Below are 24,635 nucleotides of genomic sequence, written 5' to 3'. Positions count from 1 at the left end.
TCGACCCGCCCCGCCCCGCCCCAACGCGCGAGGCTAGAGCGTCCCAGGGACCCGCCCCCCTGGGCTGGCGGGGTGACGGGCAGCTCGCGGCGGACGCGCGCCGGGTGCGGAGGCCTTTGGGAGCGCTCTCTCCTAGCGCAGCTCTCCGGGCTGGGCGCATTCAGGCGGGGGTGAGAGGAGGAGAGAAGAAAGGCGCCTTTTGCGTGTGGCCTATTCACAGACGTAATTAATGCTGTGCCAGAGGTCGAGGCCTCAAATGGCCTGGGTGCTAGTGATGTGGAGAGTACACTTAAATGCACCCCAGACCTGTCATGGGCAGTCTGCGCTACTGTGTGGGCTGCATGTGAGTGACCCTCCTTCATCTCAGTGGGGCGCAAGATAGTCGCCCAGGAAAGCTCACTGCACTTGTGTACCTGGAATTTGTGGGGTGTCATGATTGAACCATAGCAGTGCTTTGATTTGATGCAGAGGGAGCACACAACTGTCACAGTCAATGTGTGCAATCGGCACACACCTCACTTTACGTGCCCTTGCTTCACGTGTGTGTCACTTTAGTAATACCAGTAGGGAAAAAATGATGCAAACAGAAACCGGCAGAATCTGGCAACTCTGCGCGTTGGCAACTGGTAAACAAAATGTCTTGCAGGCCACCCATAGAACCCCAACAGCCCACATTCAGCCCTGAGGTTGCCTACTTTGTTTTCCTTTAGGACAGTGAACAGCCAACGCTGGGTCATACCAATAGTTGGTGTAATCCAGTATGCTGTTTTTCCACAGTGGCCAGCAACAGTGCTTCGGGGAAAGAACACAAGTGAATTTCAGTGAATCCTGGTTTCTGACCGGCATAGTGGCTCTCAAAATTACCTAACTACAGTAAACTTCCGATAATCCGGCACCTTTAGGACCCAGGGGGTGCCGGATTATCAGATATGCCGGACTATCGTAAGGGGGGGGCTATGAGGGGTCTGGAGTGGGGTGGGAGAGGATGCCACCCCAGACCCGTCATAGCCCCCCCCCTTACAATAGTCAGGCTCTGCCCCAGAAGTCCCTGATTCAGCCACTGCTGGTCAGTTTCAGCAGCAGCTGAATCGGGGATACCTGCAATAGAGCAGCTGGGGTGCTGCCGGGTTGGTCCCGCAGCACCGAGGGGCGGCGCTACAAGACCAACCCGGCAGCACCCCAGCTGCTCTGCCCCAGGCATCAGGATTCAGCCTGCTAGTTAAACTGACGCTGCTGGTCAGTTTCAGCAGTGGCTGAATCCTGATGCCTGGGGCAAAGCAGCTGGGGTGCTGCCGGGTTGGTCTTGTAGCGCTGCCCCTCGGCACTGCGGGACCAACCCGGCAGGACCTCAGCTGCACTGCCCCAGGGGTCCCTGATTCAGCCGCTGCTGAAACAGATCAGCGGCTGATTCCAGGAAGCCCGTGGCAGTGCAGCTGGGGTCCTGCCGGGTTGGTCCCGCATTGCCGTCCTTTGGCACTGCGGGACCAACCCGGCAGCACTCCAGCTGCTCTGCCCCCAGGCATCCCCAAGAGCAGCTGGGGTGCTGCCGGGTTGGTCCCGCAGCCCCGAGGGGCAGTGCTACCAGACCAACCCGGTAGCACCCCAGCTGCTCTGCTCCCGGCTTCCCCGATTCAGCTGATGGTCAGTTTCAGCAGCAGCTGAATGGGGGAAGCCTGTCCGGCTGCCCCAGCACTTCCGGGTTCCTGATGGTGCATCAGGAGTCCCGGAGCATTGGATGCTGGACTAATAGAGTTTTCCTGTACTATACCCCTTTCAGGACCCTGATTTGTCTTAACTCCAAGTTCCACTTCACTTAAAAACTATATGCTCACAAATCAGACATTAAAATACAGAACTTTCAAACAGTACACTGCTACTGAAAAAATTATCATTTTTACCATATCATAAAATAAATCATTTGAAACAAATATTATACTTTTACATTTTAGTGTATGGTATATGAAGCAGAATAAACAAATCATTGTATGAAATGTCATTTGTATAGACTTTACTGCAGGTTGAACCTCCCTGATCTGGCACCCTCGGGACCTGACCAGTCCCAAAGGAAGGATTTTGTTGAACCGAGGATGGCCTCTCTGCTGGCAAACTCTGGACTCTCTGGTATCTATCAGCAGATTGCCATGCTTACCTGCCTGGGCTCCCAGCTTTGCGACCAGTCTGGGGCTGCTGGGGCTCAGCTGCTCAAGGGTCATTGGGGCTCTGCAGCCCTGGTGGTCAAAGCTGCTGGACTTCACAGCCTTGGGGCCAGAGCTGCCAGGATTCCACAGCTGAGGCTCTCTGGTCCAGCAACATCCAGAGAGTCCAGTACCAGAGAGGTTCAACCCATAGTGCGTTTTTTGTAACCTGTTGTAAAACTAAGCAAATAAGTAGATGAGTTGATGTACTCTCTGGAAGACCTCTGCATATCCGTAAAGGTATGTGTACCCCTGATTGAGAACTCCTGTGTTTGCAAAAACTAGTTCCACACAAGTAGACTATTTTTTGATACACTAACAGTCTTTAATACACCAACAGCTAAAGGAGAGCTCATTGAGGAGTACTCAAATAGTACTAATGAATCTTCTTGAACCTTCTACCAACCCTGTGGCTGATATAGCAACTTCTGGTTTAGGTTTGTTAAGAACCACCATCCATCCCTATACAGCTTCCATTTGGGATCATTAGAAGAAGACCGATGAGGCTTAGTGCCTCATTAAATCAGGAAAAATGTCAAAGATTTTCAGGCAAAACTATTTAAAAGGATTGGTTGCACAAAATGCTGTGGCCATAGTTATGCATTAATGTGTGTGTGTGTGTGTGTGTGTGTAAATATGACACACACATCCACCACAGATGTGCAAGACTGAGGGAATCTCTCAGGAGAGTGGGTCACAAACCATTTAGGGGTTTATAAGTCAAAATACACACCCTTAAGTGCTTATCCAGATGCCCAGCTCAGTAAGGGCATACCTTCACTACCCCTAAGATCGTTGGGCAGTGGTAGAACCCGTGGGGGTCGATTTATCACGTCTAGCTTTCTGAGCACTCTCCTCCAGTCCTCCATCAAAATAAGAAGAGTAAGTGGAGTCGATGAGAGAGTGTCAGCTGTAAATTTACCACAGTGAGAACATCGCTGTAACTTCCACTATGTTCATGAAGATGATGTTGTGTAACGACCCATAGTAGCATAGAGTAAGCCTAAAAGAATTAGTGCTTTCTGCACCAGCTTCTGTTTCCAAATGGTTTTAAATGTAGCAATATATAGGGCATGTTGCAGCACTAGCAGCAGTCTAATTTTAAGACAGCAAAGGCCTGGATAACAGTGACAATGTCTGTGTCTAAAAAGAAGGATTAAGCATTTCTATTTAGACACAGATGGTAAAATCTCAAGTGGGTTACTGTTCAAATATGATCAGCCAGCACTAAAAAGGGGATCTAGAATTATCATTAAGTTGTGAACCCTAGAAACTAATGGTGTAAATACCCCATCAATATGCATACATATGTGTATAATATGTTCACTTGGCTATTATTTATGTTAATTAAATAACAAAGAAGGAAAAGTTTACAGAACAGGAAATATCAGTGAAAAGCTATTAGATCTCTGGATCCCTTGCTCCATTCATCTGAATATGTGGCTAGTGCCCATGAAATATCATGATACTATCTACATCTTTTGTTAGTCTCTAAGGTGCTGCAGGACCATTTGTTTTTTATTTTTTTTTCAGTTAGGGTATATCTACATTGCATGCTTATTTCAAAATAACTTATGTTATTTCAAAATTACAGAGTGCGAGTCTACACATCAAGTCCATTATTTCATTTCAAAATAATGAGCTTCTTACTCCAACTTCTGTAACCCTCATTTCATGAAGAGTAAGGGAAGTCTAAGGAAGAGTGTTCTTCCTTCAATTTCCTGCTGTATAGACAGTGCCTAAAGAAGAGTTAAGCTACTTTGACTTCAGCTACACAACTTCAGCTACATTAAGGCTACGTCTAGACTGGCATGATTTTCCGGAAATGCTTTTAACTGAAAAGTTTTCCATTAAAAGCATTTTCAGAAAAGAGCGTCTAGATTGGCACGGACGTTTTTCTGCAAAAGCATTTTTTGCAGAAAAGTGTCCATGGCCAATCTAGACGTGCTTTTCCGCAAAAAAGCCCTGATCGCCATTTTCGTGATTGGGGCTTTTTTGCGGAAAACAAATCTCAGCTGGCTACACTGGCCCTTTTGCGCAAAACTTTTGCGCAAAAGGGACTTTTGCCCGAACAGGAGCAGCATAGTATTTCCGCAAAAAGCACTGATTTCTTACAGTAGGAAGTCAGTGCTTTTGCGGAAATTCAGGCGGCCAGTGTAGACAGCTGGCAAGTTTTTCCGGAAAAGTGGCTGATTTTCCGGAAAAACTGGCCAGTCTAGACACAGCCTAATTGTGTATCTTGACTCGACTTTGTCCTGCAGTGTAGACGTACCCTTTAAAGACTAACAAGGCTAGCCCTTTGAGACTTATATCCGGAAAAATATTTTCAGGGGAGGCAATAGCACCAGACCGAGGTAGTAATTCCTTCACAAGAAAAAGCATTCTCCAGCATGTTTAATAGAGGCAAGGAGAGGCAACAGCACCTACCTAGCAGCCTAGCATTAAATTTTTGGGCTGTTTTTGTTTTTTTAAAGTAAACCTTGAGAATTATTACATGTGAATTAGAACAGTTTTGAACTTTGACCTTAATAATGATTAACTAGCATTTATATTGTCTTTGCATTTTCAAAGTGCTGCACAAGCATTAATTTAATCCAATTAAAGGGAGAGGATTATAATAGGCATTACAAATCCATGAAAGCAGAACAATAGTCTTTAATATTAAACCTAATTATTAAAGTATAAATGTTGGAATCAAAGTCAGGCAGCATGATTCAGTGAGTGGGAAGCAATGTTCAGAAGTCTTAGCTTCCATTTTCAGCTATTAGATATGGGGCAAGTCTTTGGGTAAGTCTACGCAGCACCCTAAACTCGAAATAAGATACGCACTTTGTGCTATGCAAATTGTGTATCTTATTTTGAATCTATTTCAAAATAGCTTATTTTGAAATTTGGTTCATCAACACAGTGCCAGATTTCAAAATAACATGCTATTTCAAGACATTCCTTAACCCTTGTGGAACGAGGCTTACCGGGATACTGAAATAGCATGCCAGTTATTTCAAAAAATATTTCGAAATAATGGGTGACTTATGTAGACATGAGATAGCTATTTTGGAATACCTCTGGTATTCCGAAATAGCCATGCAGTGTAGATATACCTTTTGTGTTGGAGGAGAACAGGTTATATAAGTTGATATGGTTGTCATTTTAAATTGGAATCACCTTCTTGGAATGGCAAAAGGACTCCCTTTCCTCCATCTTGGTGTTGCTTTTCTTTCAGGTTTTTGATGCCCTTTTCCAGTTTGGCATCAAAATGAAGAGAAAGGTGGAAATGAGACTGTTATGTGGCAGTAAATCTGTCTAGCAATTGGAACGTATATGGGGTTGGAATGTAATAGGATAACTATTTCATGGTTACTGATAAGCCTGGTGGAATCTGGGAACTGGTACATGCTGGGAGCTGGCCTAAAAGCAAGCAGGTCATCCCAGTGAAGGCTAGAGACCTTCCCACAGAGTACCAGACTTGTTTATAAATAGAGCCTGGGGAGATAACATACAGTAAGGCCCCTTTTAGCTTATCTGCACCCACAACATTAGTTAGGTAGCGTCCACATTCCACATGCAGGATGGTGAGTCAAAAATAGACTGAAGACATCAGACCAAGGGAAATCTCCTTACCTGTCTGGAGATTTCTGGAATCCAGCTCCTAGTGCTTCTGTGTTATCACCTGTTTCATCTGAGTGTCTGCAGGACATGGCATAGCCCTTCTCTGTTATTCTGATATCCCATCAATAAGGATTTGGGATCTGAAGTTCATCCCCATTGATTCCTCTGTGATAATATCTGAGCCATTATTGTTATGTTGTAGGGGGTCCCTGTATGTTGTTTTCCATCTAACTTACCTGTGTGTTAACTACACTACAAACCAATGATAGCTGGGGAGGGAGTAGGATACTGCAGATAGCCCATCTTCTGACACATAAATCAAGATCAAACTGTTTCAGGCTAATATTTGTACTTGGTAACAATAGGTAATATATATCTGATCAGGTTATAATAATAACTAATGTTTGCCTAGCACTGTGAAATCCTTGGATGAAAGCAGCTATACAGTGTTATGCTTATAAGAAAGACACCGGATCTTTCTCAGAGGAAAAGGCAATAAGCCACATTTATTGAAAATATAACATGAAAAGCAGCATATGCATTCATTCACACACAGACCACAGGTCCTGAAGATGCTCTTATAGTTACCAGTCTGTTTTAGCTCAAGTCAACCTAAAATGGTCAGTTAAATTGAACGAGTGAGGAGCTGGGCTCTGTTGGTCATGACCCGATACTTTGAGGCTCATCAGGACTGACCCCGGGGAACCATGACAAAACACCCTATCTTTATTTTTGTAAGTTGCCATTGGAGTCTAGGGATTTGGCAATGTCATGTTGCCAATGTTAATCCATAAATGGTATTTAATCTTGGAATTTTTCATATTATCTTTTGATTGTTGTCAGGCTTCCCATCATCTCATTTGTCATCTCACCTTTGGGGATGCCTGCCTTTCTCCAAGATTTGTTAATTCTGCTAATTTGTTTAGCAGTGGGCACAATGGGTTTTCTGATTTTTTTCCTCAAAGTTTCTCACTTCCTTTTGACCATCTGGACATTCATGATGGATTTCACACTTATCCTTAAGTATGCATGCATTCTCCACTCACACCAAACAATTTTACAGAGAAATTTTCAGACAGGATTACATTTGAGAAAGGATATAGTTACTAAGAAATAACAAAAGAGCCTTATACAACTTAGCTTGCAATGCAGATAAGTAGCAAGACTTAATTTGTAATGTTAACAAGAAACAAGAACTTATACCAAATACGGTACCTATTAGCATCGTTATACCCACACAAAAGTAGTACAGTAAAACTTGTGTTATCCGGCATGCTCGGGGACTAGGGTGTTCTGGTTATTTAAAAATTCTGGTTATCTGAGGATCCCATCAACCTAGGAAAAACCAATGGACAATAATAGTAAAACTCATGTTTTTAATATTGGTAGTAGTGTGAGGCAGTTGGTCTCACAATGCTATTTTGAGTTAAAGATGATTAATACTTCTTAAATAAAAAATTAAGCCAATCATGGTAAACCAAGTCAGGCCTGTGTGCCCGAAGATGTGACAGTATCATGGCTGGGGGCAGTGCCGGCTAATGAAGTTTTCTAGTTAGAGTGCTGGATAACAAAGGTGTTACTGTACATTTTGGCTACAACAGCACAAGTGTATAATATACATTTGTTAGCAAATGTAATAGTTAAGGTCATAAAATAGTTTCAGTCAAGGCTTTAATTGGGGTGCCTTACAATGGCTTGGCAAACTAGTACTTTTCTTTGGACAATACCTGCTTGTGCTGTAGAAACTTCTTTTTAAAGAAACCCCTCCCCAATATCTAACCTTTACAATTATGAAGATATGTGAACAGAGTATAAATTGATACAATGATGTCTGCTTGCATCTGCAGACAACCTGAAGTGATAACTTCCCATTGAAATGACAAGGAATAACTCATAGAATGCAAACCTAAGTCTAAAGCAGGGTCAGGAAAAATATGGCCAACGGGCCACCAAGCCACAGGATCCACCCTGGGGGCACAGCAGGAGCCTCTGACAGGCTCTCTGCCTACCCAGCCCCTGCATGCTACTCAAAAAAGCCAGCTGCAGGGCCCTTTTTGTCTGTGTATAGGTGTGAGCCCAGGGGAAGAAGAGGCAGAGGCTTTACAGACTGCCCCTAGCACAGTCTTGCAGCACTCATTCACTTATTTGAAAAACAGGCAGTGCACAAAATACACCTCAACCTACTCTTGGGCTCGCAACTGTTCACAGAAGCACATGGCCTTGCAGTTGGCTGCTTTGAGCAGCCTGCTGGGTAATGGAAGGCAAGGAACCTGCGAGACTGCTGGCTGGGAGTCAACCAGGTAAGCATTTCCTAGCCTAGTGGAATGACTCATGCTTCAAGTCAAGCATACATGTAAGTGTTTGCAGTTTGGAGCCTTAATTGTCAACATTAACTAGAGAGCACCCCTTGCGATATTGTCTGAGCATCTTCCATGTGTTAGTCTCTCCTAAGCTCTGGGGAAAATAGCTTGATTAATTTATAGTTAAGCTTGGCAGAATTCAGTTTTTATTTTTTATAATTTTGACTGATGTTTGTTTATTTTGGGGACATTTTTATGTTAATATATATTTCCGTAATTGCATGAAATTAGGTGGAGTTCAGACAATGGGGCAGGATCAGGATATAATTATTTGAAGACAATAGATGTAGAGATGCTAAATGTTAAAGGTTGGTAACCATGAAAACACAAATTTTCAACATCAGATGTCAAAATGCACAAAGTAAATATTCTTAATGAAGTTCTGTTTTCAGAAAACATTTATTACTTTGCCTATCTCTAAATGTTGATTGTCAATGGAAGTATATGTCAGTTTGCATATGTACAGTGAAATCCAAGTTTATTGACTTTTTCTGATACAAATCTAATCCTTACAAGCCTACTTATAATTTTGGTTGTTTATGAGCTTCTTTGTATTTCTATGGATTGGTGAGTGGGTGTGACCTTAACAGTATCCAAATGCAAGAGGGCAAGGGTTTCACTGGTATCTGATAGTGACTTCCAGCTGGTCTGACCAGTTCAGCATATCCAGTCCATTGATGTCACAAATTGTATCTGATATGTGTCATGAATGGTATAACTAATGGAAAACTAATAACACACTGAACATTAATATTGTTGCATTGTATAGGTAAAGTAAATGCCCAGGGGAATATACAGATATGAAAGAAATGTGGAACTAAAACGTGCTTACCAGACAAGTCTGGGGAGCAAGTAAACAGGTTTCTTTCAGATTAAGGACAAGCTACTGCCTCCAGCAAGGTGTGTCATCAGAATTGATTAGCAATCACATGTCACGTGACTATACATTTGCATTGGAGGGGCAGGTACAGACCAATTTGTATTTTAGCAATCCACCAGTGGGGAAAGAAACCAGCATGGAACTTCTTTCACCATTATATTACATAACAAGCAGTCATGTAACGCTTTAAAGACTAACAAGGTGGTTTATTAGGTGATGAGCTTTCGTGGGGCAGACCCACTTCTTCAGATCATACTCTGAAAGTGAATTGGCATGACCATTATATAACAAAAGGGATACAATGAAAGAGTAAATAAATTATACAGTAACAAATCAGCTACAGAAGGTGAAGGAAGGAAGGAAGAAGAGACAAGGAAGGAGGAAATTGCTTATTGTCAGAGTCAATTAAGTGGCTAATCTGGAGTTACTACGAATATCAAGAGGTGGAGAGGCTGTCTTTTGTAATGTGTAAGGTAATTATCATCTAAATTAAGGCCTATTCCCAGTGTGTCAAATTTTAGTATAAATAAAAGTTCTGAAGTCTTTCTTTGTAATCTGGTGTTAAAGTCTCTTTGAAATAAGAGGCATGTTTTCAGGTTTTTAAGGGAATGGCCAGCTTGATTAAAATGTTGGCTAATAGGTTTTTCTGTATGGAGATGTCTGATGTCTGATTTGTGAGAATTGATTCTCTGGAGAATGCTCTTGTTAGTCTTTAAAGTGCTACACGACTACTTTTTTTTGTTTTACCACAATCAGTCTAACACAGATACCTCTCTGTTACTTTTCATTATACTACATGTCTCCTTCCTCACAACTTAAATGATCTTTATTTATTGGGGTTTAAGGCAAGTTAACCTTCAGAAGAACTAGAACTCCTAGAAAGACAAGAAGAGTCAGCATTCTGTGCTTCTGAACACAGAAGAGAGGTCCTGGTTGAGAGGCAGTCAGCCACACTGGACAAAGAGTGACTCATAAAAGAAACCATTGTAAACAAAGATTTGCACCTTTATTTTTTTCATTTATCACTTAAAAGGGGGGGATTTAATTGCTGCTTCAGTGAACCTGAATAGAAGATGCTATTATGTCCACCAGTTTCACTGAGTTCTATGATGACCCATAGATTAAATACATACCCATCCCAAGTATGTTGGGCGGTGTCCTTTTCCTCTCGTGTTCTTAAGTTCAGCTATTTAAATGTTCCTTTCACGTGGCCGAACTTTCTCTGCATCCTATGCACAGTTGATGCTCTTGGTCAATACAAACCCAGAATTAGGAGGAGCAGTTGCAGAGTTCATCTTCCATTCTAGGTGATGGGAAAGTAAAAAGGCATCTTATTCACTCACTCTGCTGGTCACTTGTTCACTGCTCTCTGCTGCTGCCCTGCTGGCTGCTCATAACACCTCTCTGCCACCGCCACCCAATTAGTTACATTTGTCTCCTGCCACCACTTTGCTGGCTGTCAGTCACCATCCGCTGCCAGCCACTTCTTGGCTGTGATTTCTGCCCACCAGTCTCAAGTGATTCCAGTGCCAAGGTATTTAAACTCTTAGCAAGCAGGGTAGAAGAAACACAGCTCCAACAAAATTAATATACGAAGGAGGCTCCTAATGATGCCTATTTAGCTCTGTTCTTTGAACAGTGTGGGAAACAGGAGGAGGGGAGAACAAGTCAAACCAGGCAGTGGAGGGCATATCATTTCCAAAACCAAATAATTTTCTCACATCCCTCTTCTCTCTTAAGACTGTGAAAGTTGAGCCCCTGCTTAGCAAGGTTCTTTCTGCTATGTACCCTTTTCTTTGAAACAATTTAGCACAGTCTATATTCCCACCAAGTTACAAACATTGGTAAGCATATTTCAGCTATTCCTACATTTAATACAAACGTAGCTGGTGCTGGGTCACAAATTAAGTTGATTACAGTGAGCAAAATACCACTCCATCTGCTGAATATCTTATACATCTAAGCAAAACAGGAACAAACTGTGTTTACATAGATACACCTAAGGCCCTTCCCCACTTCCAGCTAACTGTAAGGGAAGCATTCCTTCAGACCTTGCTTACAATTATCACGGAAAACACAACAGTTAGCATGTGAAAATTGAATCATATATCACTGGAATAGTAATTTCCTCTTGAGTTGTAGTAAGATTCAGATTTGACCTAGCATAATCTCCATGCCATGATAATGAATTTAGATTATATCCTGCTTTGTTACTGGCTTGCTATGTGACTTTGGGCAAATCACTTCAATTATTTGTGCATCGATTTTCTCATCAGTAGAATGTATCATATAGAGTTCTCTTCACATGTCTGTATGAAATGCCAGAAATGTGCTCTCTAGGTTGCAGGAAATTATACAAGAGGTAAATAAAATGGATGCAGCATTTATTACTGTGAATAATCTCACTGACGTCAATGGGTTTTAAATTCTACACTCTTACAGGTTTGCAAGGGTAGTCCGTAAATTAAGACCAGAACATACAGGAGACAACAAAACAAGGAGAGGTAGGATGGAGGGGAGAGAGGGGGAGATTTTGTGGACAGTGTCTCATATATACATTAGAAAGTACAGGTTGAACCTCTGTGGTCTGGGACTCTCTGGTCCAGCAAGATCTGTGGTCCAGAAGGACCACAGATCTTGCTGGACCAGAGAGTCCCAGCCACACAGATTGCCAGCTGAACCTGCAGGGCCAGTGCGCTGGGGGCAGGGAATACAGCCAGCAGTTGGAGCAGGGCCAGGAGGGGAGCCCCACCAGCTGAGAGTGGAGCCCCTGCTGGCTGGAGGCACGGAGCTGCTGTTGGTGCTGCTGGCCAGGGACATAGAAGCCCCTGCGGCCAGAGATATAGAGACACTGCCAGCCGGGGGAAGTGAGCCTCACCGGCCAGAGAGGGGTGGCAGCTGGGAGTGGAGCCCCACCAGCAGCCAGTGGTAGCACACTGGCCAGACTGGTGTTCAGGAAGAAAGCCCTGGGTAAGCCTGAGATTCCCTGGTCCAGTAAACTCCCTCCTTTGGGACCACTCAGGTCCTGAGGATGCCAGACTAAGGAGGTCCAACCTGTAGCTTGTTTTCTTTAACTTATTATTGCACAAGGGATAATGCTGACAGTACAGGAGGCCACCATAGCTACTGCTGCTGGAAGCCGTGAGATCTGAGGAGTGACAGGGTGCAAAGCGGGATACAGTGACAGGCAGAGAGGCATGACAGAAAAGGGTGCATGTGAGCATAGGAAATGGGCACAAAGGGCCATGTAGGTCCCTAATACCCCGGTGGGGAGCAGGCACATAGGAACAATTTGTACAGTGGGGGTACTGATGCCACTGAACCCTGCATATGAAAAAAACACTCCAGGCTAAGGGGCACTGCCACACTCGCACCTGGGGGGAAGTGGGGGGGGGGAGGCTCCTACCTTCCCTTCCCCACACTCACAGGCTGAAGAGTAGCATGGGGCAGCTGGCGGCTGCACACCCCTCCCCCCGCACAGGTACAACTAGCCGCGTGGGCAGCGAGGTAGCCCAGGGGTATGTTGCCTGCCATGAGGGGCTCTCAGAGCCTTCCCCGCTGCACTGCCAGGTTAGGCCAAGCCGGGGTGTGACGGGAAGGGAGAGGTGCTTGAGGCCGAGGAAGCTCGAGCCCCGCCAGAGAGGCCCAACCGCCGCCCAACCGGCTACCGTTCGTGAGACGGGGAGGGGGGAACAACGTTATAGCCCCGCCTCTCGGCTCGCGCAGCCAGCTCGTCTCCTCCGGGCGCGCGCATGCGCTCTCCCTTCCCTTCGTAGCCCAGCTCCCCCGGCGCGCGTCGCCTCAGCGGCCCCGCCTCGCGTCCCTTTCCAAGGGCCCGCCCCTTTGGCGCGAGTGGCCGCACCCCCTCCCCGGCGCACGCGCCCTGTTGTTACGACAGGTCTAACGTTCCCCCAGCTCCCTCCATCCCTCCCTGCCGACGTGGTGGAGTAAAGAGGCAGCGGGTGAGTGCGAGCCCCCTCCTCTCCGTTAGCCCCCCCGCCGCGTCTGCGCCGCCTGGAGAGGAGGAGCCTCCCTTGCCCTTCCCTGAGGCCGCTCACTGCTGAGGCCCCAGAAAACTGGGCAGTGGAGGGGGGAGCTCGGGGGGGTGGAGGTGTTAGGGGTGCAGGAGCACTGGGGCAGGAGACCCCTCGTGTGCGGGTTTCTCTTCCCGTCTAGGACTCTGCAACTCTTCCTACTGCTGATTGCTTAGCCATGACTTACCCCAACTTTGCTTTCTCCTCTGCCTCTCTCAGCGCTGCGGGTGGGGTGGGGCTGGGCTGCCTGGATTGCGCTTTGCAGATTTGCATGGGACGTAGACTGAGAGTTGCTGCCTGCAACATACATTCAATTACTGTCAAGTGCCTTCCCTTCGAAGCAGGCCCTCTGCTTTTTCACCACAAAGGCGGTTTTGCTAATTGGAATTTGAACGTGAACAAGTGAATTAGACTGATTCTAGGATTAGCTAGACTTCGGGATAACCAGAGCGGGGGCCGTAGTAACACTTGTTAATTCCCTGTTTGAATCACTCACAGGTGTGTTGAAGTGTAAAAGATCTACCTTGATGCCCTTCACAGTTGCCTTTTATCTGTCAAATGCCATCTTCTGAATTGCGATACCAAGTATTAATATTTAAATCATTATTTCTCCTTGGACCAAAGGTTATATCTCCTTGTTTGAAAAAACTAAGCATGCTGATAGCACTTTATGAATAAAAACATATAGTGGGTAATGTGGATGTTGTCCTTTTCGAGATAAGTAGGTAGTACCTGAAGAAATAATCATTTTGTCTGAAAATTTTGGATTGCAACTTATTCAATAAAATGCATTACATTAACGAATAAACCAATGACATTAACTTTTTATATATTCCATTTCAAAGTGCCATGAAACATTTGATTTACAACAGGCTGTGTGCACTTTCTGTATACTGACAGCTAAACAGTACTGGCATTGCTACATCTGCTATCCTTGGATTGCTGCCATTTTGACATGTCTAAGTGCATGGGACATACCTTTCTGTGGTATGTCATCTGCATTCCATGCTATTTTCTAGATCCTTCCCTTAGACCAGGGGTGATGAACCCCAGGCCCAGGAGCCAGATGCAGCCCTCAGCTTGCCTGGTCCGGCCCCCAAGGCTCAGGGTCCTTCTGGGCTCTGATGTGCAAGAGGAAAGTGGGGAGTGTCTTTTTTTTTCTTAGTTGGGGGCCACGGTGTGGGGTTTTTCCCCTGCTTCTCACTTGTGTGCGACCTCCAACTTATTTTTCTGTGGGTCAGTGACCCCCAACCCAAAAAATGTTCCCCATCCCTGCCCTAGACTATCAAGGAGTTGATGTAGTAGAGATATTTATTATTTGTAAAATGTTAATTGCTGTACACACACCTAGGTAGACTGAGTGCATTTCTGCCTGGAAGGATAACTATAAAATGGCATAAGGGTATTTGTGTGTCCCTGGTTTCTTGATCAGATATGATGGGTTTCCTCCCCTATTTTGTAAAGGTTCTGCTGGTCATGTTATACTCCATTACATCTGTGTAACCCTATTGCCTTCAGATAACACCCTTGGAGACATTTGTACAACCTCAAACAGGAGCAATTGACTGAAATTTACTAAATTATTTTTTAAAAGTACAAGATGAAATAAAATCTTCACTTGCTTCGTTCTGTAGTCCTACTAGAATTAGGACTAATCATCAGTGCGGAGGGCTAATCATATTGAAAGCTTTTTTAAAAATATTGAGTTATTTTTCGCAACATCCCTTCGGGATAGACAAGTATTACCTCCATTTTAAGAGTAGGAAAACTGAGGCAGAGAGTTGCTGTGTAAAAAATACTGTTGGAGAACCAAGATTAAAATTCCTGGCTTCCTGTCCTATTCTTATTCTTTTAGATCATGGTATTTGTGCAGATTATATTTAAAATATAGATTTAATTTTTTGTGAACATAGCATAATTCATAATATATTAACTTAAACTGTACACAATTTTATTTTACCAGCGTGAACACCAAATGCAACAGGACCTAGTTGTATATGAGAACTAGCAAGTGAAACTGATTGCAAACGCAACTGAAATTGACTAAGACAACATAGGTGATGAGTTATATGTGCCGGGGGCCTTCCTCCATCAAAGTTTGGGGCCGGGTCTCTTTCCCTGGTGCTGCCTGCTGGCCCAAGTGATTTAAAACACCTCAGGGGATCCTGCCACCACCACTGGCAACACAGAGGGGCTAGAGTGGCTTCCAGTCACTTACTTCACACTGCAGCTGGCACGTTCCTGTAACCCCACTGAGATTGTGTATGTGTCTCCCCCTGTGCTGCTCCCAGGACTCAGGAGTAGCACATGGAGATACCCCTCGACTGCCCAGGGGCATAGTGTGAATGGCCAGTAGCCTGTGCTGCTGGTGGTAGCGGCATGTGGGGAGAGGGGGAAACGTGGGAGTGGCAGGTGAGGATGGAGGATGTGTGGGAGGGGGAGAGTGCACAGAGACCCCTGACTCCCCCAGAGTTGCTGCCAGAGCGGTTGCCCTAGATAAGTGCAACATCCCCATCTCTTTGCACCTCTTTGCTCATGCCACTCCCTCCCAGAGCCTGCACCCTCTTCCTTGCGTACTTTCTGCCCCCAAATTCTTGCACCCCCTTCAGGCCCCATACTGCCTCCCAGAACTTGAACTCCTCACCCCCTCTTTCATCCCACAATCCCTGCCCCAGGCCAGAGCATGCATCCAGTAGGGATGTCAATGTGTAGTCGACTAGACACTTAACCAATAAGCCTATACTTACTAGTTAATCTTGTTGACTACATGCATTCGTCCCACCCCTTTGTGTATCAGAGGCAGTGGGGGTGGGAAGAGGCAGGCAGGAGCTGGTGCTGGCAGGAGCCAGCTTAAAACCTGTTCCCCACCAGCACCAGGTCTGTGGTGCTGTCTGCGTTCCCCCCTCGGCCCACGTTGTTGCCTTTATCGGTGGCTGCAGTGCGGAGGACAGGGCTGGGGAAGTTGCAGCAAAGCAGCCTTAGTCCGTGGTGGGCGTGAGCTCCCCATGACAGAGGCTGCTCCATATCCACAGAGCAGCCTCTGTCTATGGAGAGCACGGACCCTCCCACCCCCCTCACAGAGAGGGGCTGCTGCCACCCTGCGCTGCTGTCTCTGTATCAGCATCTGGTCTGCAAGGGGAGCTGGTTTTTCAACTGGCTCCCCTTGCAGACCAGTGCCATCTGTGCTTCTGCCTCTGATACAGAAAAAGCAGTGTGGGGTGGCAGGGGGCTCCCCGGGAGTGGGGCTGGGAGCTCATTGGTTGCTAGCCCCACTCCCAGGGACTATCCAATAATTGTGTAACTGCTAAAATTGCATCCAGTAACATGACTGTTCATTTACCCAATAGCTAACTCCCTAGCACCCAAACCCCCTCTCAGAGCCCCACTCCTCACCCTGCTTGCAGCCCTTTCTACGCCCCAATCTCCTGCCCCAGTGAAGAACCTGTGCCCAGCACCTATACTCTATACCAGAGCCTGGACCCCAGACTCCCTCCGGCACCCAAACTCCTTTCCAGAGCTTGCACCTCCACCCCTGCCCCAGCCCTAGCCCAGAACCTGTACCTAACTCCCTCACAGGGTATATACCTTTCCCCACACAAATTCCTTCCCAAAGCTTTAGGCATGTGAAGGGGTAGGAGTTTGGAAGGGAGAGTGGTGTGGATTTTTTAGCATTCTGGCACCACCAAAATTTCTGCAAACCCACCACCCCTGCAAGCTGATAGATGATAAATTAAATTTTTGAATATGATTTCCATTTTAATAGTTTAAAAAGATAGTGAAGAAATTATTTAAATTGAGCTCTGTTAACTGTATCTCTATGGTTTGTAACCTTACTTACTTCTGAAAATACTGAAAATAACCATTCCTGTACGCTTCATGGAAAAATCCAACAAAACTATTGTGCAAAATGTATCAATGCAATCTTGTTGACTTTGAATAACAGAGCAAAGCAGTATATACTGTCAAAGAGAATGGATGAAATTCTGGTCCCATTAAAATCAATACCAAAACAAAATTTTGTCCAGTGTGGATTCAGTCTGTTGGTTTTTATCTACTGAGCAACCAGATAATCCATTTTTCTTTTGACAGTGACTCCTAAGTTGCTCTGTGAAGCATACAGAAAAATATATATTTATACTTGTAGTACAATTTATCTAAGAGCTTAAGGAATAATGACAACATAAGCCTTCAGTTCAAGTCAGTGAGACTATTATTTGAAGCTATGAACATGCTTAGTTCTTCGCAACCTAGCTTTAAGTTCTTTTCTGTGCCACTGACTTGTGTGACATTAAGCAAGTCTCTTGACCATTGTGCTTTATTTTATCCACCTGTAAAATGGGAATACTATTTACCTACTTACCTAAACAGAAATGCTGTGAAGTTTTAATATTTGTAAAGAAGTCTTACAATACAATGCTTTCATGAAAACTTATCATTGCAGGTCATGGTCTGTTTACTGACCCTTATAGAGAAAATTAAAAATCAAATGATTTTATTCATATGTATGTCAATTTCTCTCAATTGGATAAGGGCAAAATCGATTGTATTACAGAATAAATGCATTAGTATTCTTTTTATTAGCATTTTAATTCCAACATATCTAAAATTAACTTTTTTTGCTCTTATAATGACTCTACATTTAGTAACAATTGTCTCTGATTTTACTGTGCTGGGAAAAGGGAGATGGTCTCAGTGACTTCCCTTATTTTTCCTCTTCCATTTATGTATTTATTGTAATTTTTTTTGTTTTCTCACATCTCACTACTAATGTACTATACAGGGTGGCATGTCATCTTAGATAAAAAGAATGGGATATAGCTTCCACCAAAGACAGGCAATGCTGCACTGAGTCACAATTGGAATTTATTCAAGTGCTACACAGCAGTCCCTCCAACAAGCATGGAACATGCTACCCACAGTATGCCTCTGTTCATATGTGAACTATAAAAATACTGTAACTTACTATAGCAAAGTTTCTTATTCTGCAGATTATATCCTGTAGTACTATTAACATTAGTGTGTTCGTTGTCTTTTGCATTTAGCAAATTGTCAAAGGATGAAAGAAAGCTGGTCTGCATTTGACACATTTGAGCCTCATTTCAGGCCTCTGGTAGTTATTGAGCTTGCAAAAGGCACCAAAGAGGAAACCAAAGAATGGCTCACTCAAAGAATTGTGGACAAGAAGAAAAATGGAGGTGAATACAATGATTCCTTTTCAGGGATTTTGAAATTATATTGGTAGATGTGGTCTGTTGTAAAAATGTGTTGATGCTATGGTAAAGTTAAATTCATAGTGACTTTTGAGAAACAAGTTTAGTAATATATTTGACACTAGAAGATTTACCCAGCGTTGTTCGGGTTCTTAATTCATTTTTGTTTTACGCTCTCAAATATATAGTACATATGTTGCAAGCTTTTGCCAGCAGATGGCTCCCTACTTCTGAAATAAGATCCCCATTGCTCAGGGCCTTAACTCATTTAATTTTTGTTTTTCTTCATTTACATTAGTTCTCTGAGATGGGGATGGGGATTAGGGGTTTAGTATGCCAGCTGTCCCAGAGAGAGAGAACTTCTCAACCGTGTGTTGCAGGCCTTGCAGGTCTGGAGTAGCCCCCTGCCTGCAGCAGGTGGGATGCTGCTCCAGCCCCCAGCAGTTAACCATAACCAGTAAGCCTCACCCAATAAGGATGAGTCTTACTGGTTAATAGGTTAAACATTCACATCCCTAATGGGAAGACACAGCTATACAATATCCCAGTGCCAAGAAGCAGATGCAGTGTAATGTAGGAGAAAAAAAACCCATGCTCTAAAAATCACCTAATGGGGGGTCACGCTAATCCCACACAAATACTCCAGACCAGTGAAGTTAAATGAGGTAGAGACTACAGCACTAGTATTTCAGGGGAATGTCATCTCACTCATCTCAGGAAAGCTTGTGAAGCATGATCATTTGCTACAGGTGAAATGCACGAGGGTAATAAGCATCCATGGGATGGTTATTTTATTTAATACCCTACCATCCCTATAAAAATTGAAGTCCAGAGAAATACTACTATTTCTAGTAGTAGTCCAGAGAAATACTACTAGTTAACAGCGGACATAAATCCCTAAAGTCCCATACCTTGTGCTCATAGGGAAGCATTTCCCAGGATTTTGATATTTACTCTCAGTAGGGGGATTGGAGAAAGGAGTGGAGGGAATGGGGGGCGGGGGGGATGGTGAATCACAGAGGCATCTGCAGAGAGGTTTAATCTGTACAATATACAGAGATTTATTAGAGAAAAACTGACTTCCAGGACAGCCAAAGTGTACTTACCCCAAGACAGGTTCCAGGCGATATCTAGTCTCATTACTTATCATAAAGTAAATTGTTGATAAACAGTAAGATCTTGTAATTGTTGGGTCACATGGCCTCTTGTACTTTTGTGATGCAGCATGCCATGCTACATCTCCATTGCATACAAGTTGTGTTGAACACAGTGTATACCCTGACCATACAAAGTCTGGACATACTTGTGTAAGTTCCACAGACGATTTTCTGCATCCTTAACTGGTGGAAAGACTATTCTTCCTCTTCCAGTGGGAACAATAGTGATAGATGAATCCTTACTGGATTGTGAAATTCATCTGAGTGGTCATTTAGCTCAGGGAAAATGGACTCCAGAAGAATCTTTATTACAGATCTGTGCCCTGGAGCTCAGAGCTGTGTATACTATAAGGCATGCATTTATTTCTTGCTGATGATTCATGATCAGTCTGTTCTGATTATGTCAAGAGAACACAACTGAAGATTTTTACATAAACAAGTAGTGTGGAGTGAGATCGTTCTTTGTGTTGTGCAGAGGCAATATAGATTAGAACAAGACATATTGGATATTTTGTCGAAGCCCAGGTTCCCTGCTAATCCCGTATTCATGTATGCTTCTCCTCGAGTTCTATTTCTTTTGAAGATGTGAAGGAAAAACAGACAAGACAAGGCTAAGATTATAAACTTCTGTGTGACTGAGGCAGTACTGTTCCCACAACTTTTTTACTTGTCCATTCACTCTCCAATCTGATTGCTTCTGATGCTGGATCTTGTGACTCAGAGTTAGGAAATGACTCATCCTGATTTTTCCTCCTTCCATTTAACTGCTTGGATTTTGGATAGATGTCATCACTAGAAAAATCATGTTCTTCGGAGTGCAAATCATCCTGAGTAGCAGTGGAAAAGAGTCTACAAGAAAAATGTACTGTGCAAAGTAAAACAGATTTGCCATCTGGTGTGATCATTGTAAACTGACATCTCTAAAGTCCCAGATACCTGGGTTCCTTGTAAGCTACATGGCATGCAGCTGTCTACTTATTCTCATGCAGGTGCTCAAGGCACCTGTGCAAGGTGCGGAGAAGGGCCACCCACCCCTAGCCTGGCCACTAGTCTGGTGGCTGGGAAAGGGACAGCCTGATCCAGGCACTTCTCCCTGGCCCGAGTGCAACCATGCCCAACCCTGGAGTAGTTTGGCTCAGCAGCAACCTCCCTGCCACAGCCGGAGCAACCTGGGTCTGGACACCCTCCCTACCATGAAGCAGCTTGTACCCACAGCCCCCATGCATGGGTCTAGTCCTGGACCTTCTCTTACACCTCTGCACCGTAGATAGAACCCTGGCAACCTAAACCTCTATCCCAGCCTTGAGCCTCTTATCCCCAGCCCCAAGCCAGAGCTCACACCCCAAACTGGACGAAAAATTAGAGGAAATGCTGCCAGATACATGACAATGTAGACTATATCTTTTAGCAGAAGATTTCAAATCTTGTACTTAGCTCTCTGAGGGTACATCTAGCAGCTGTTAGTGCCTTCCACTCCTCTCTGGATTAAGAGTATTTCCACCTGTAGAAAAACCTTCCCTTATATAGGACCTTAATATTGGCTTGACATATATTCATGAACCCTTGCCTTCATGGCTTTTTCCACATCTGCCCTTGAAAACTTTTTTGTAGCAGTAATTTTTGTGGGAAGAGTGGGAGAGTCAGAGTATCTCATGGCTGATCTCCCCACCATCCCAAACCCCACAGTTTTTTATTGTCGTATTTTCTCTTAGTACCCAAAAGAGGGTTAAAGTTTTACCTCAATTGGATTATACATTTTACTGCTATTTTATCCAACCTTCCCATGTATTATGATGAAGTCAATTTACATACTTTGGATGGGTGCTAACCTACTTCCAGAGAATGAAGCTATTTAGTAGGTCCCCAAAACTACTCATTTTGCTCGTTGAACAAATGAAAGGAGTTTAGCTATCCACACAGAATTGTCAAATTGGGTTGTATTGATGTGAATTAGCTAAATTTAGTTCCTCCAGTCAATAATAATGCTCTTTCAACAAGGGTTCAAATAACAGTCACGACTTTTCTGTAAAGTGTGTCATAAGTGACATCTGTAAAGCTGTCACATGGAGCTCAATATATGCATTCATGAGATACTATGCTTTGATGTAGACATCTACATCACACATTTCTTTTGGTGGGATATTTCATTCTGTCTTAAACAGGACTGCAAACTCCCACTGCCATGGTTAGATGGCAGCTTGAGAATCACTTAGTGCAGAGTACACACAAGAACTCAAAAGAAAATAGGGAATTTACTTGTCTGTACAGTAACCAAAGTTCTTTGAGACACGTTGTCTCAGTGTATATTTCATGACCTGCTTTGCTTACTTTCTCCTTTGGATTCCTGCTATTATCTCTGGGAACTGCAGTAGAGAAGGAACTGGAGTAGTGATAGGTAGGGTTGCCAAGTGTCTGGTATTGACCCAGACAGTCCGGTACTTTCACCTCCTGTTCAGTAAAAAAAATTCAGAAAATACTGGACACCTAAAATGTCCTGTATTTTCTGATTTTTTTTCCCAGCCAGGAGGTGAAAGTACTGGACACCTGGCAACCCTGCGACACACTAGGCAACTGGGCCAAGCCCCTGCCCCCGGAACCCCTGCTTACCTGGTTCCACAGGGAAGCTGCATTCTGGCTCCATGAAGAAAACAAAATGGCTGCTGGCAAAAAGCCTAAAGAACTGAAGCCTTCCCTGGGTCTTAATGCTCAACTTTTCCCCTCTTGCTATCCCTATTCTGGCTCTGCAGGTACTTAATGCTGTTTTATTTTTATTTTTTTGCTTAATAATTCCTTTTTTTGCTCAGTAACTTTGATCTCCCCCTTTTTTCCCCTCCTCAGAATTTTTTCCCCAGTTTTTTTTTGGGGGGGGGGGGGGGGTTCGGTATTTTTGGGTAAACCATCTGGCAACCCTAGTGATTGGTCCCGCATTGCCCTTTATACCAGGGTTAGGAAACCCAAGGCCCGGGGGTTGGATGTGGCCCACGGCTTGCTTGTATCCAGCCCCTGAGGCTCAGGGCTCTCCCTCAGCATTGGGGAGCCTACACTGGTGCTCCAGCTCCCCTGCCACCCACTGCAGGGCTGGAGCACGCAAAATTCACTAGCCTGGGCCCCCTAGGCTCTGGTGTGTGAGGGGAATGTGAGGAGTATCTTTTACCTTCTTAGTCAGGGGCCATGTCAGTGAGGGGTTTTTGTTTTGTTTCTCACTTGTGTGCAGCCCTCGACTGATTTTTTGTGGGTCAGTGGCCCCTGACCTCAAAAAGATTCCCCACCCCTGCTTTATATCTTTGGTAAAGACAAGAATAGTCAGAGCATGTGTGTGTGGACCAAACCAATACTGCTAACAAAAAAAAAATCTCTGATTTGGGCCCATGTACAGCTGTAAGAGGAATACACACAGGGATCATCTTGAAATACTCCAGTGATTGTAATTCTCTTTTTAAAAGAAAGCCCAAACCAAAGAGAAATTAATTCTTAATTAAAAATAAATGTACTGCTGGAGGGGGATTACCTCATCTTTTTCTTGTGGTGACCCTGCTGGTTAGATGGACTTTCTGCCTTTCAAGAGTTCTTGAAGTTTTTATGATATGTCCATCATATTGGTTTATTAACATATCACTTGGGTTAGGGACATAGCTGATCACAGAATCCTCCAAACGCTTCATTTTAGACTACAAAACTTCATTGTAGGACTAAGACAGATAAGATGGATGCTGGTAGCTGTTGGTGGGGTAGTGGGTCATTGAAGAGAAGTGTTAGGGAACAGTATGAATCTGACTGAAGAAGGAGGAATAAAATATTAGGAATGTTAGGTGAGGTTCGCATCTTGATTGTGCAATACAAGTAACCAAGTACTAAGATAACACTCTGACTATAAACAAATATTTTGATTTAACAATTCCTTTTAGCCAGATTAATAGCATGTCGCTTTAAAAATTGAGGATACAAGTATTATTGACAGAGTTCAATATTAGTCTGTTGCTCTTATTTTACACATTAGGAAAATTGGTATCATAAACATATAGTAAACAGGTAGAACAATCTAGTCTGCAATTCAACAAAATGAATATAATTTCAGAACTCAGTGCAAATCTTAGAAAACTTCTTTTAGGACATTTCTTTTTTTGAAACATTTTGTAAGCAATGGATGAAAGTGGTGTATTTTGCAAATAAAAACTACAGAAATAATGTGGGACAAAGTAATTTGCTCTTAAAATTTTATAACTATAATTTAAGCTAGACCTGGATGCTACCGTAATTATTTCCATATCTTTTTTGGAACATTAACTTTTCAATTTCAAAATGGATTTATCAGTAGCATAGTAATATCTCTTTTACAAAGTTATGAGTGGAAAGCATTTGTGTTCGTAGGATTTTAGGTATGGTATGGTATGGCATGGTATGTATTGCTAGAAAAGGTGGTATATATATTTGATTTTCCCAAGCTACTTCTGTCCCATAGTCCATTGTGACTATTTGCTTGGTTATACATAAATGTAACTTTATACCATTTTTATGCTGTTGGATTTCTATTAAATTTATATGGTACAGGGAAAAAAAGATTGGAAATAGGAAACAAGAACTTTATTTAGCTTTTGACACAGGTAGAAAATCAGTCTATCATTAAGATTTGATTTGGTGTTGAATTGTGGCCAAAATCTGGTTTCCAGACTTGTAACATATAGGCAGAAAATGATTGTCAAAAGGCCTGATCCCTCAAGTCTTACTATTTTGAATAGCTTGCTGAAGGCACTGGAACTGTTTGCAGACATAAGGATTACTTATGTTGTAAGTATGTGTTTTATAGGAGTAAACTGAAACTTGGTAACTGTCATGTGCCATGCTATCAATTACAGTGTGTATTCTCTTGCTTGTCCCACTTGATCAGGTGTTTATAGAAACTAAACTAAATCAGGACACAATCCTGCAAAATGATTAGCACCTCTTATGAGCTGCTATGGCTCTTTAGCCTCCACTCTTTAGCCCCTTCATAATGAGCATTGTATGAAATGGTGTAGCTGTGTCAGATGGAAATTTCTACCTGGGTAAAAAGCCAAATGAATTCCCTGTTTCCAAACCTTTCCCCTTGTACCACATGCATTTAATAGAAACCTAATTCCATAAAATTGTTTAAAGTTATATTTATGTGTAGCAGAGCGAATAGTCGCAATGGGCCATGGGTCAAAAGTAGCT

At 43.6% G+C, this 24,635-nt stretch overlaps 1 protein-coding gene and 1 long non-coding RNA gene across 5 annotated transcripts in view; one reads left to right on the top strand and one right to left on the bottom strand.

Annotated features, from left to right (window-relative positions):
- Window positions 1-6,064: 6,064 nt before the first annotated feature.
- On the bottom strand, window positions 6,065-12,703 carry LOC112546214 (uncharacterized). The gene is made up of 3 exons (XR_003089854.3): window positions 12,451-12,703; window positions 10,178-10,347; window positions 6,065-7,139 (listed from the first exon to the last, which is right to left on the bottom strand). It is a non-coding gene; the product is annotated as an uncharacterized LOC112546214 (long non-coding RNA).
- A 144-nt stretch (window positions 12,704-12,847) lies between these two features.
- Window positions 12,848-24,635, top strand: part of ANO10 (anoctamin 10) — a 206,028-nt gene continuing 194,240 nt past the window's right edge. For all 4 annotated transcript variants that reach the window (XM_006125564.5, XM_075921961.2, XM_075921960.2 and 1 more), the window contains exons 1-2: window positions 12,848-13,006; window positions 18,121-18,273. In XM_006125564.5, coding sequence (XP_006125626.1) covers window positions 18,135-18,273 — 139 coding nt within the window. In that variant the 5' untranslated portion in view covers window positions 12,848-13,006; window positions 18,121-18,134. The remainder of the gene's footprint in view (window positions 13,007-18,120; window positions 18,274-24,635) is intronic.

The sequence above is a fragment of the Pelodiscus sinensis genome, chromosome 2, assembly GCF_052426305.1.
Source record: "Pelodiscus sinensis isolate ZL-2025 chromosome 2, ASM5242630v1, whole genome shotgun sequence".
In the NCBI taxonomy this organism is placed as follows: Eukaryota; Metazoa; Chordata; order Testudines; family Trionychidae; genus Pelodiscus; species Pelodiscus sinensis.
Note: the sequence above shows the minus strand (reverse complement) of the source record. Positions and strands in the feature narration are given on the sequence as shown.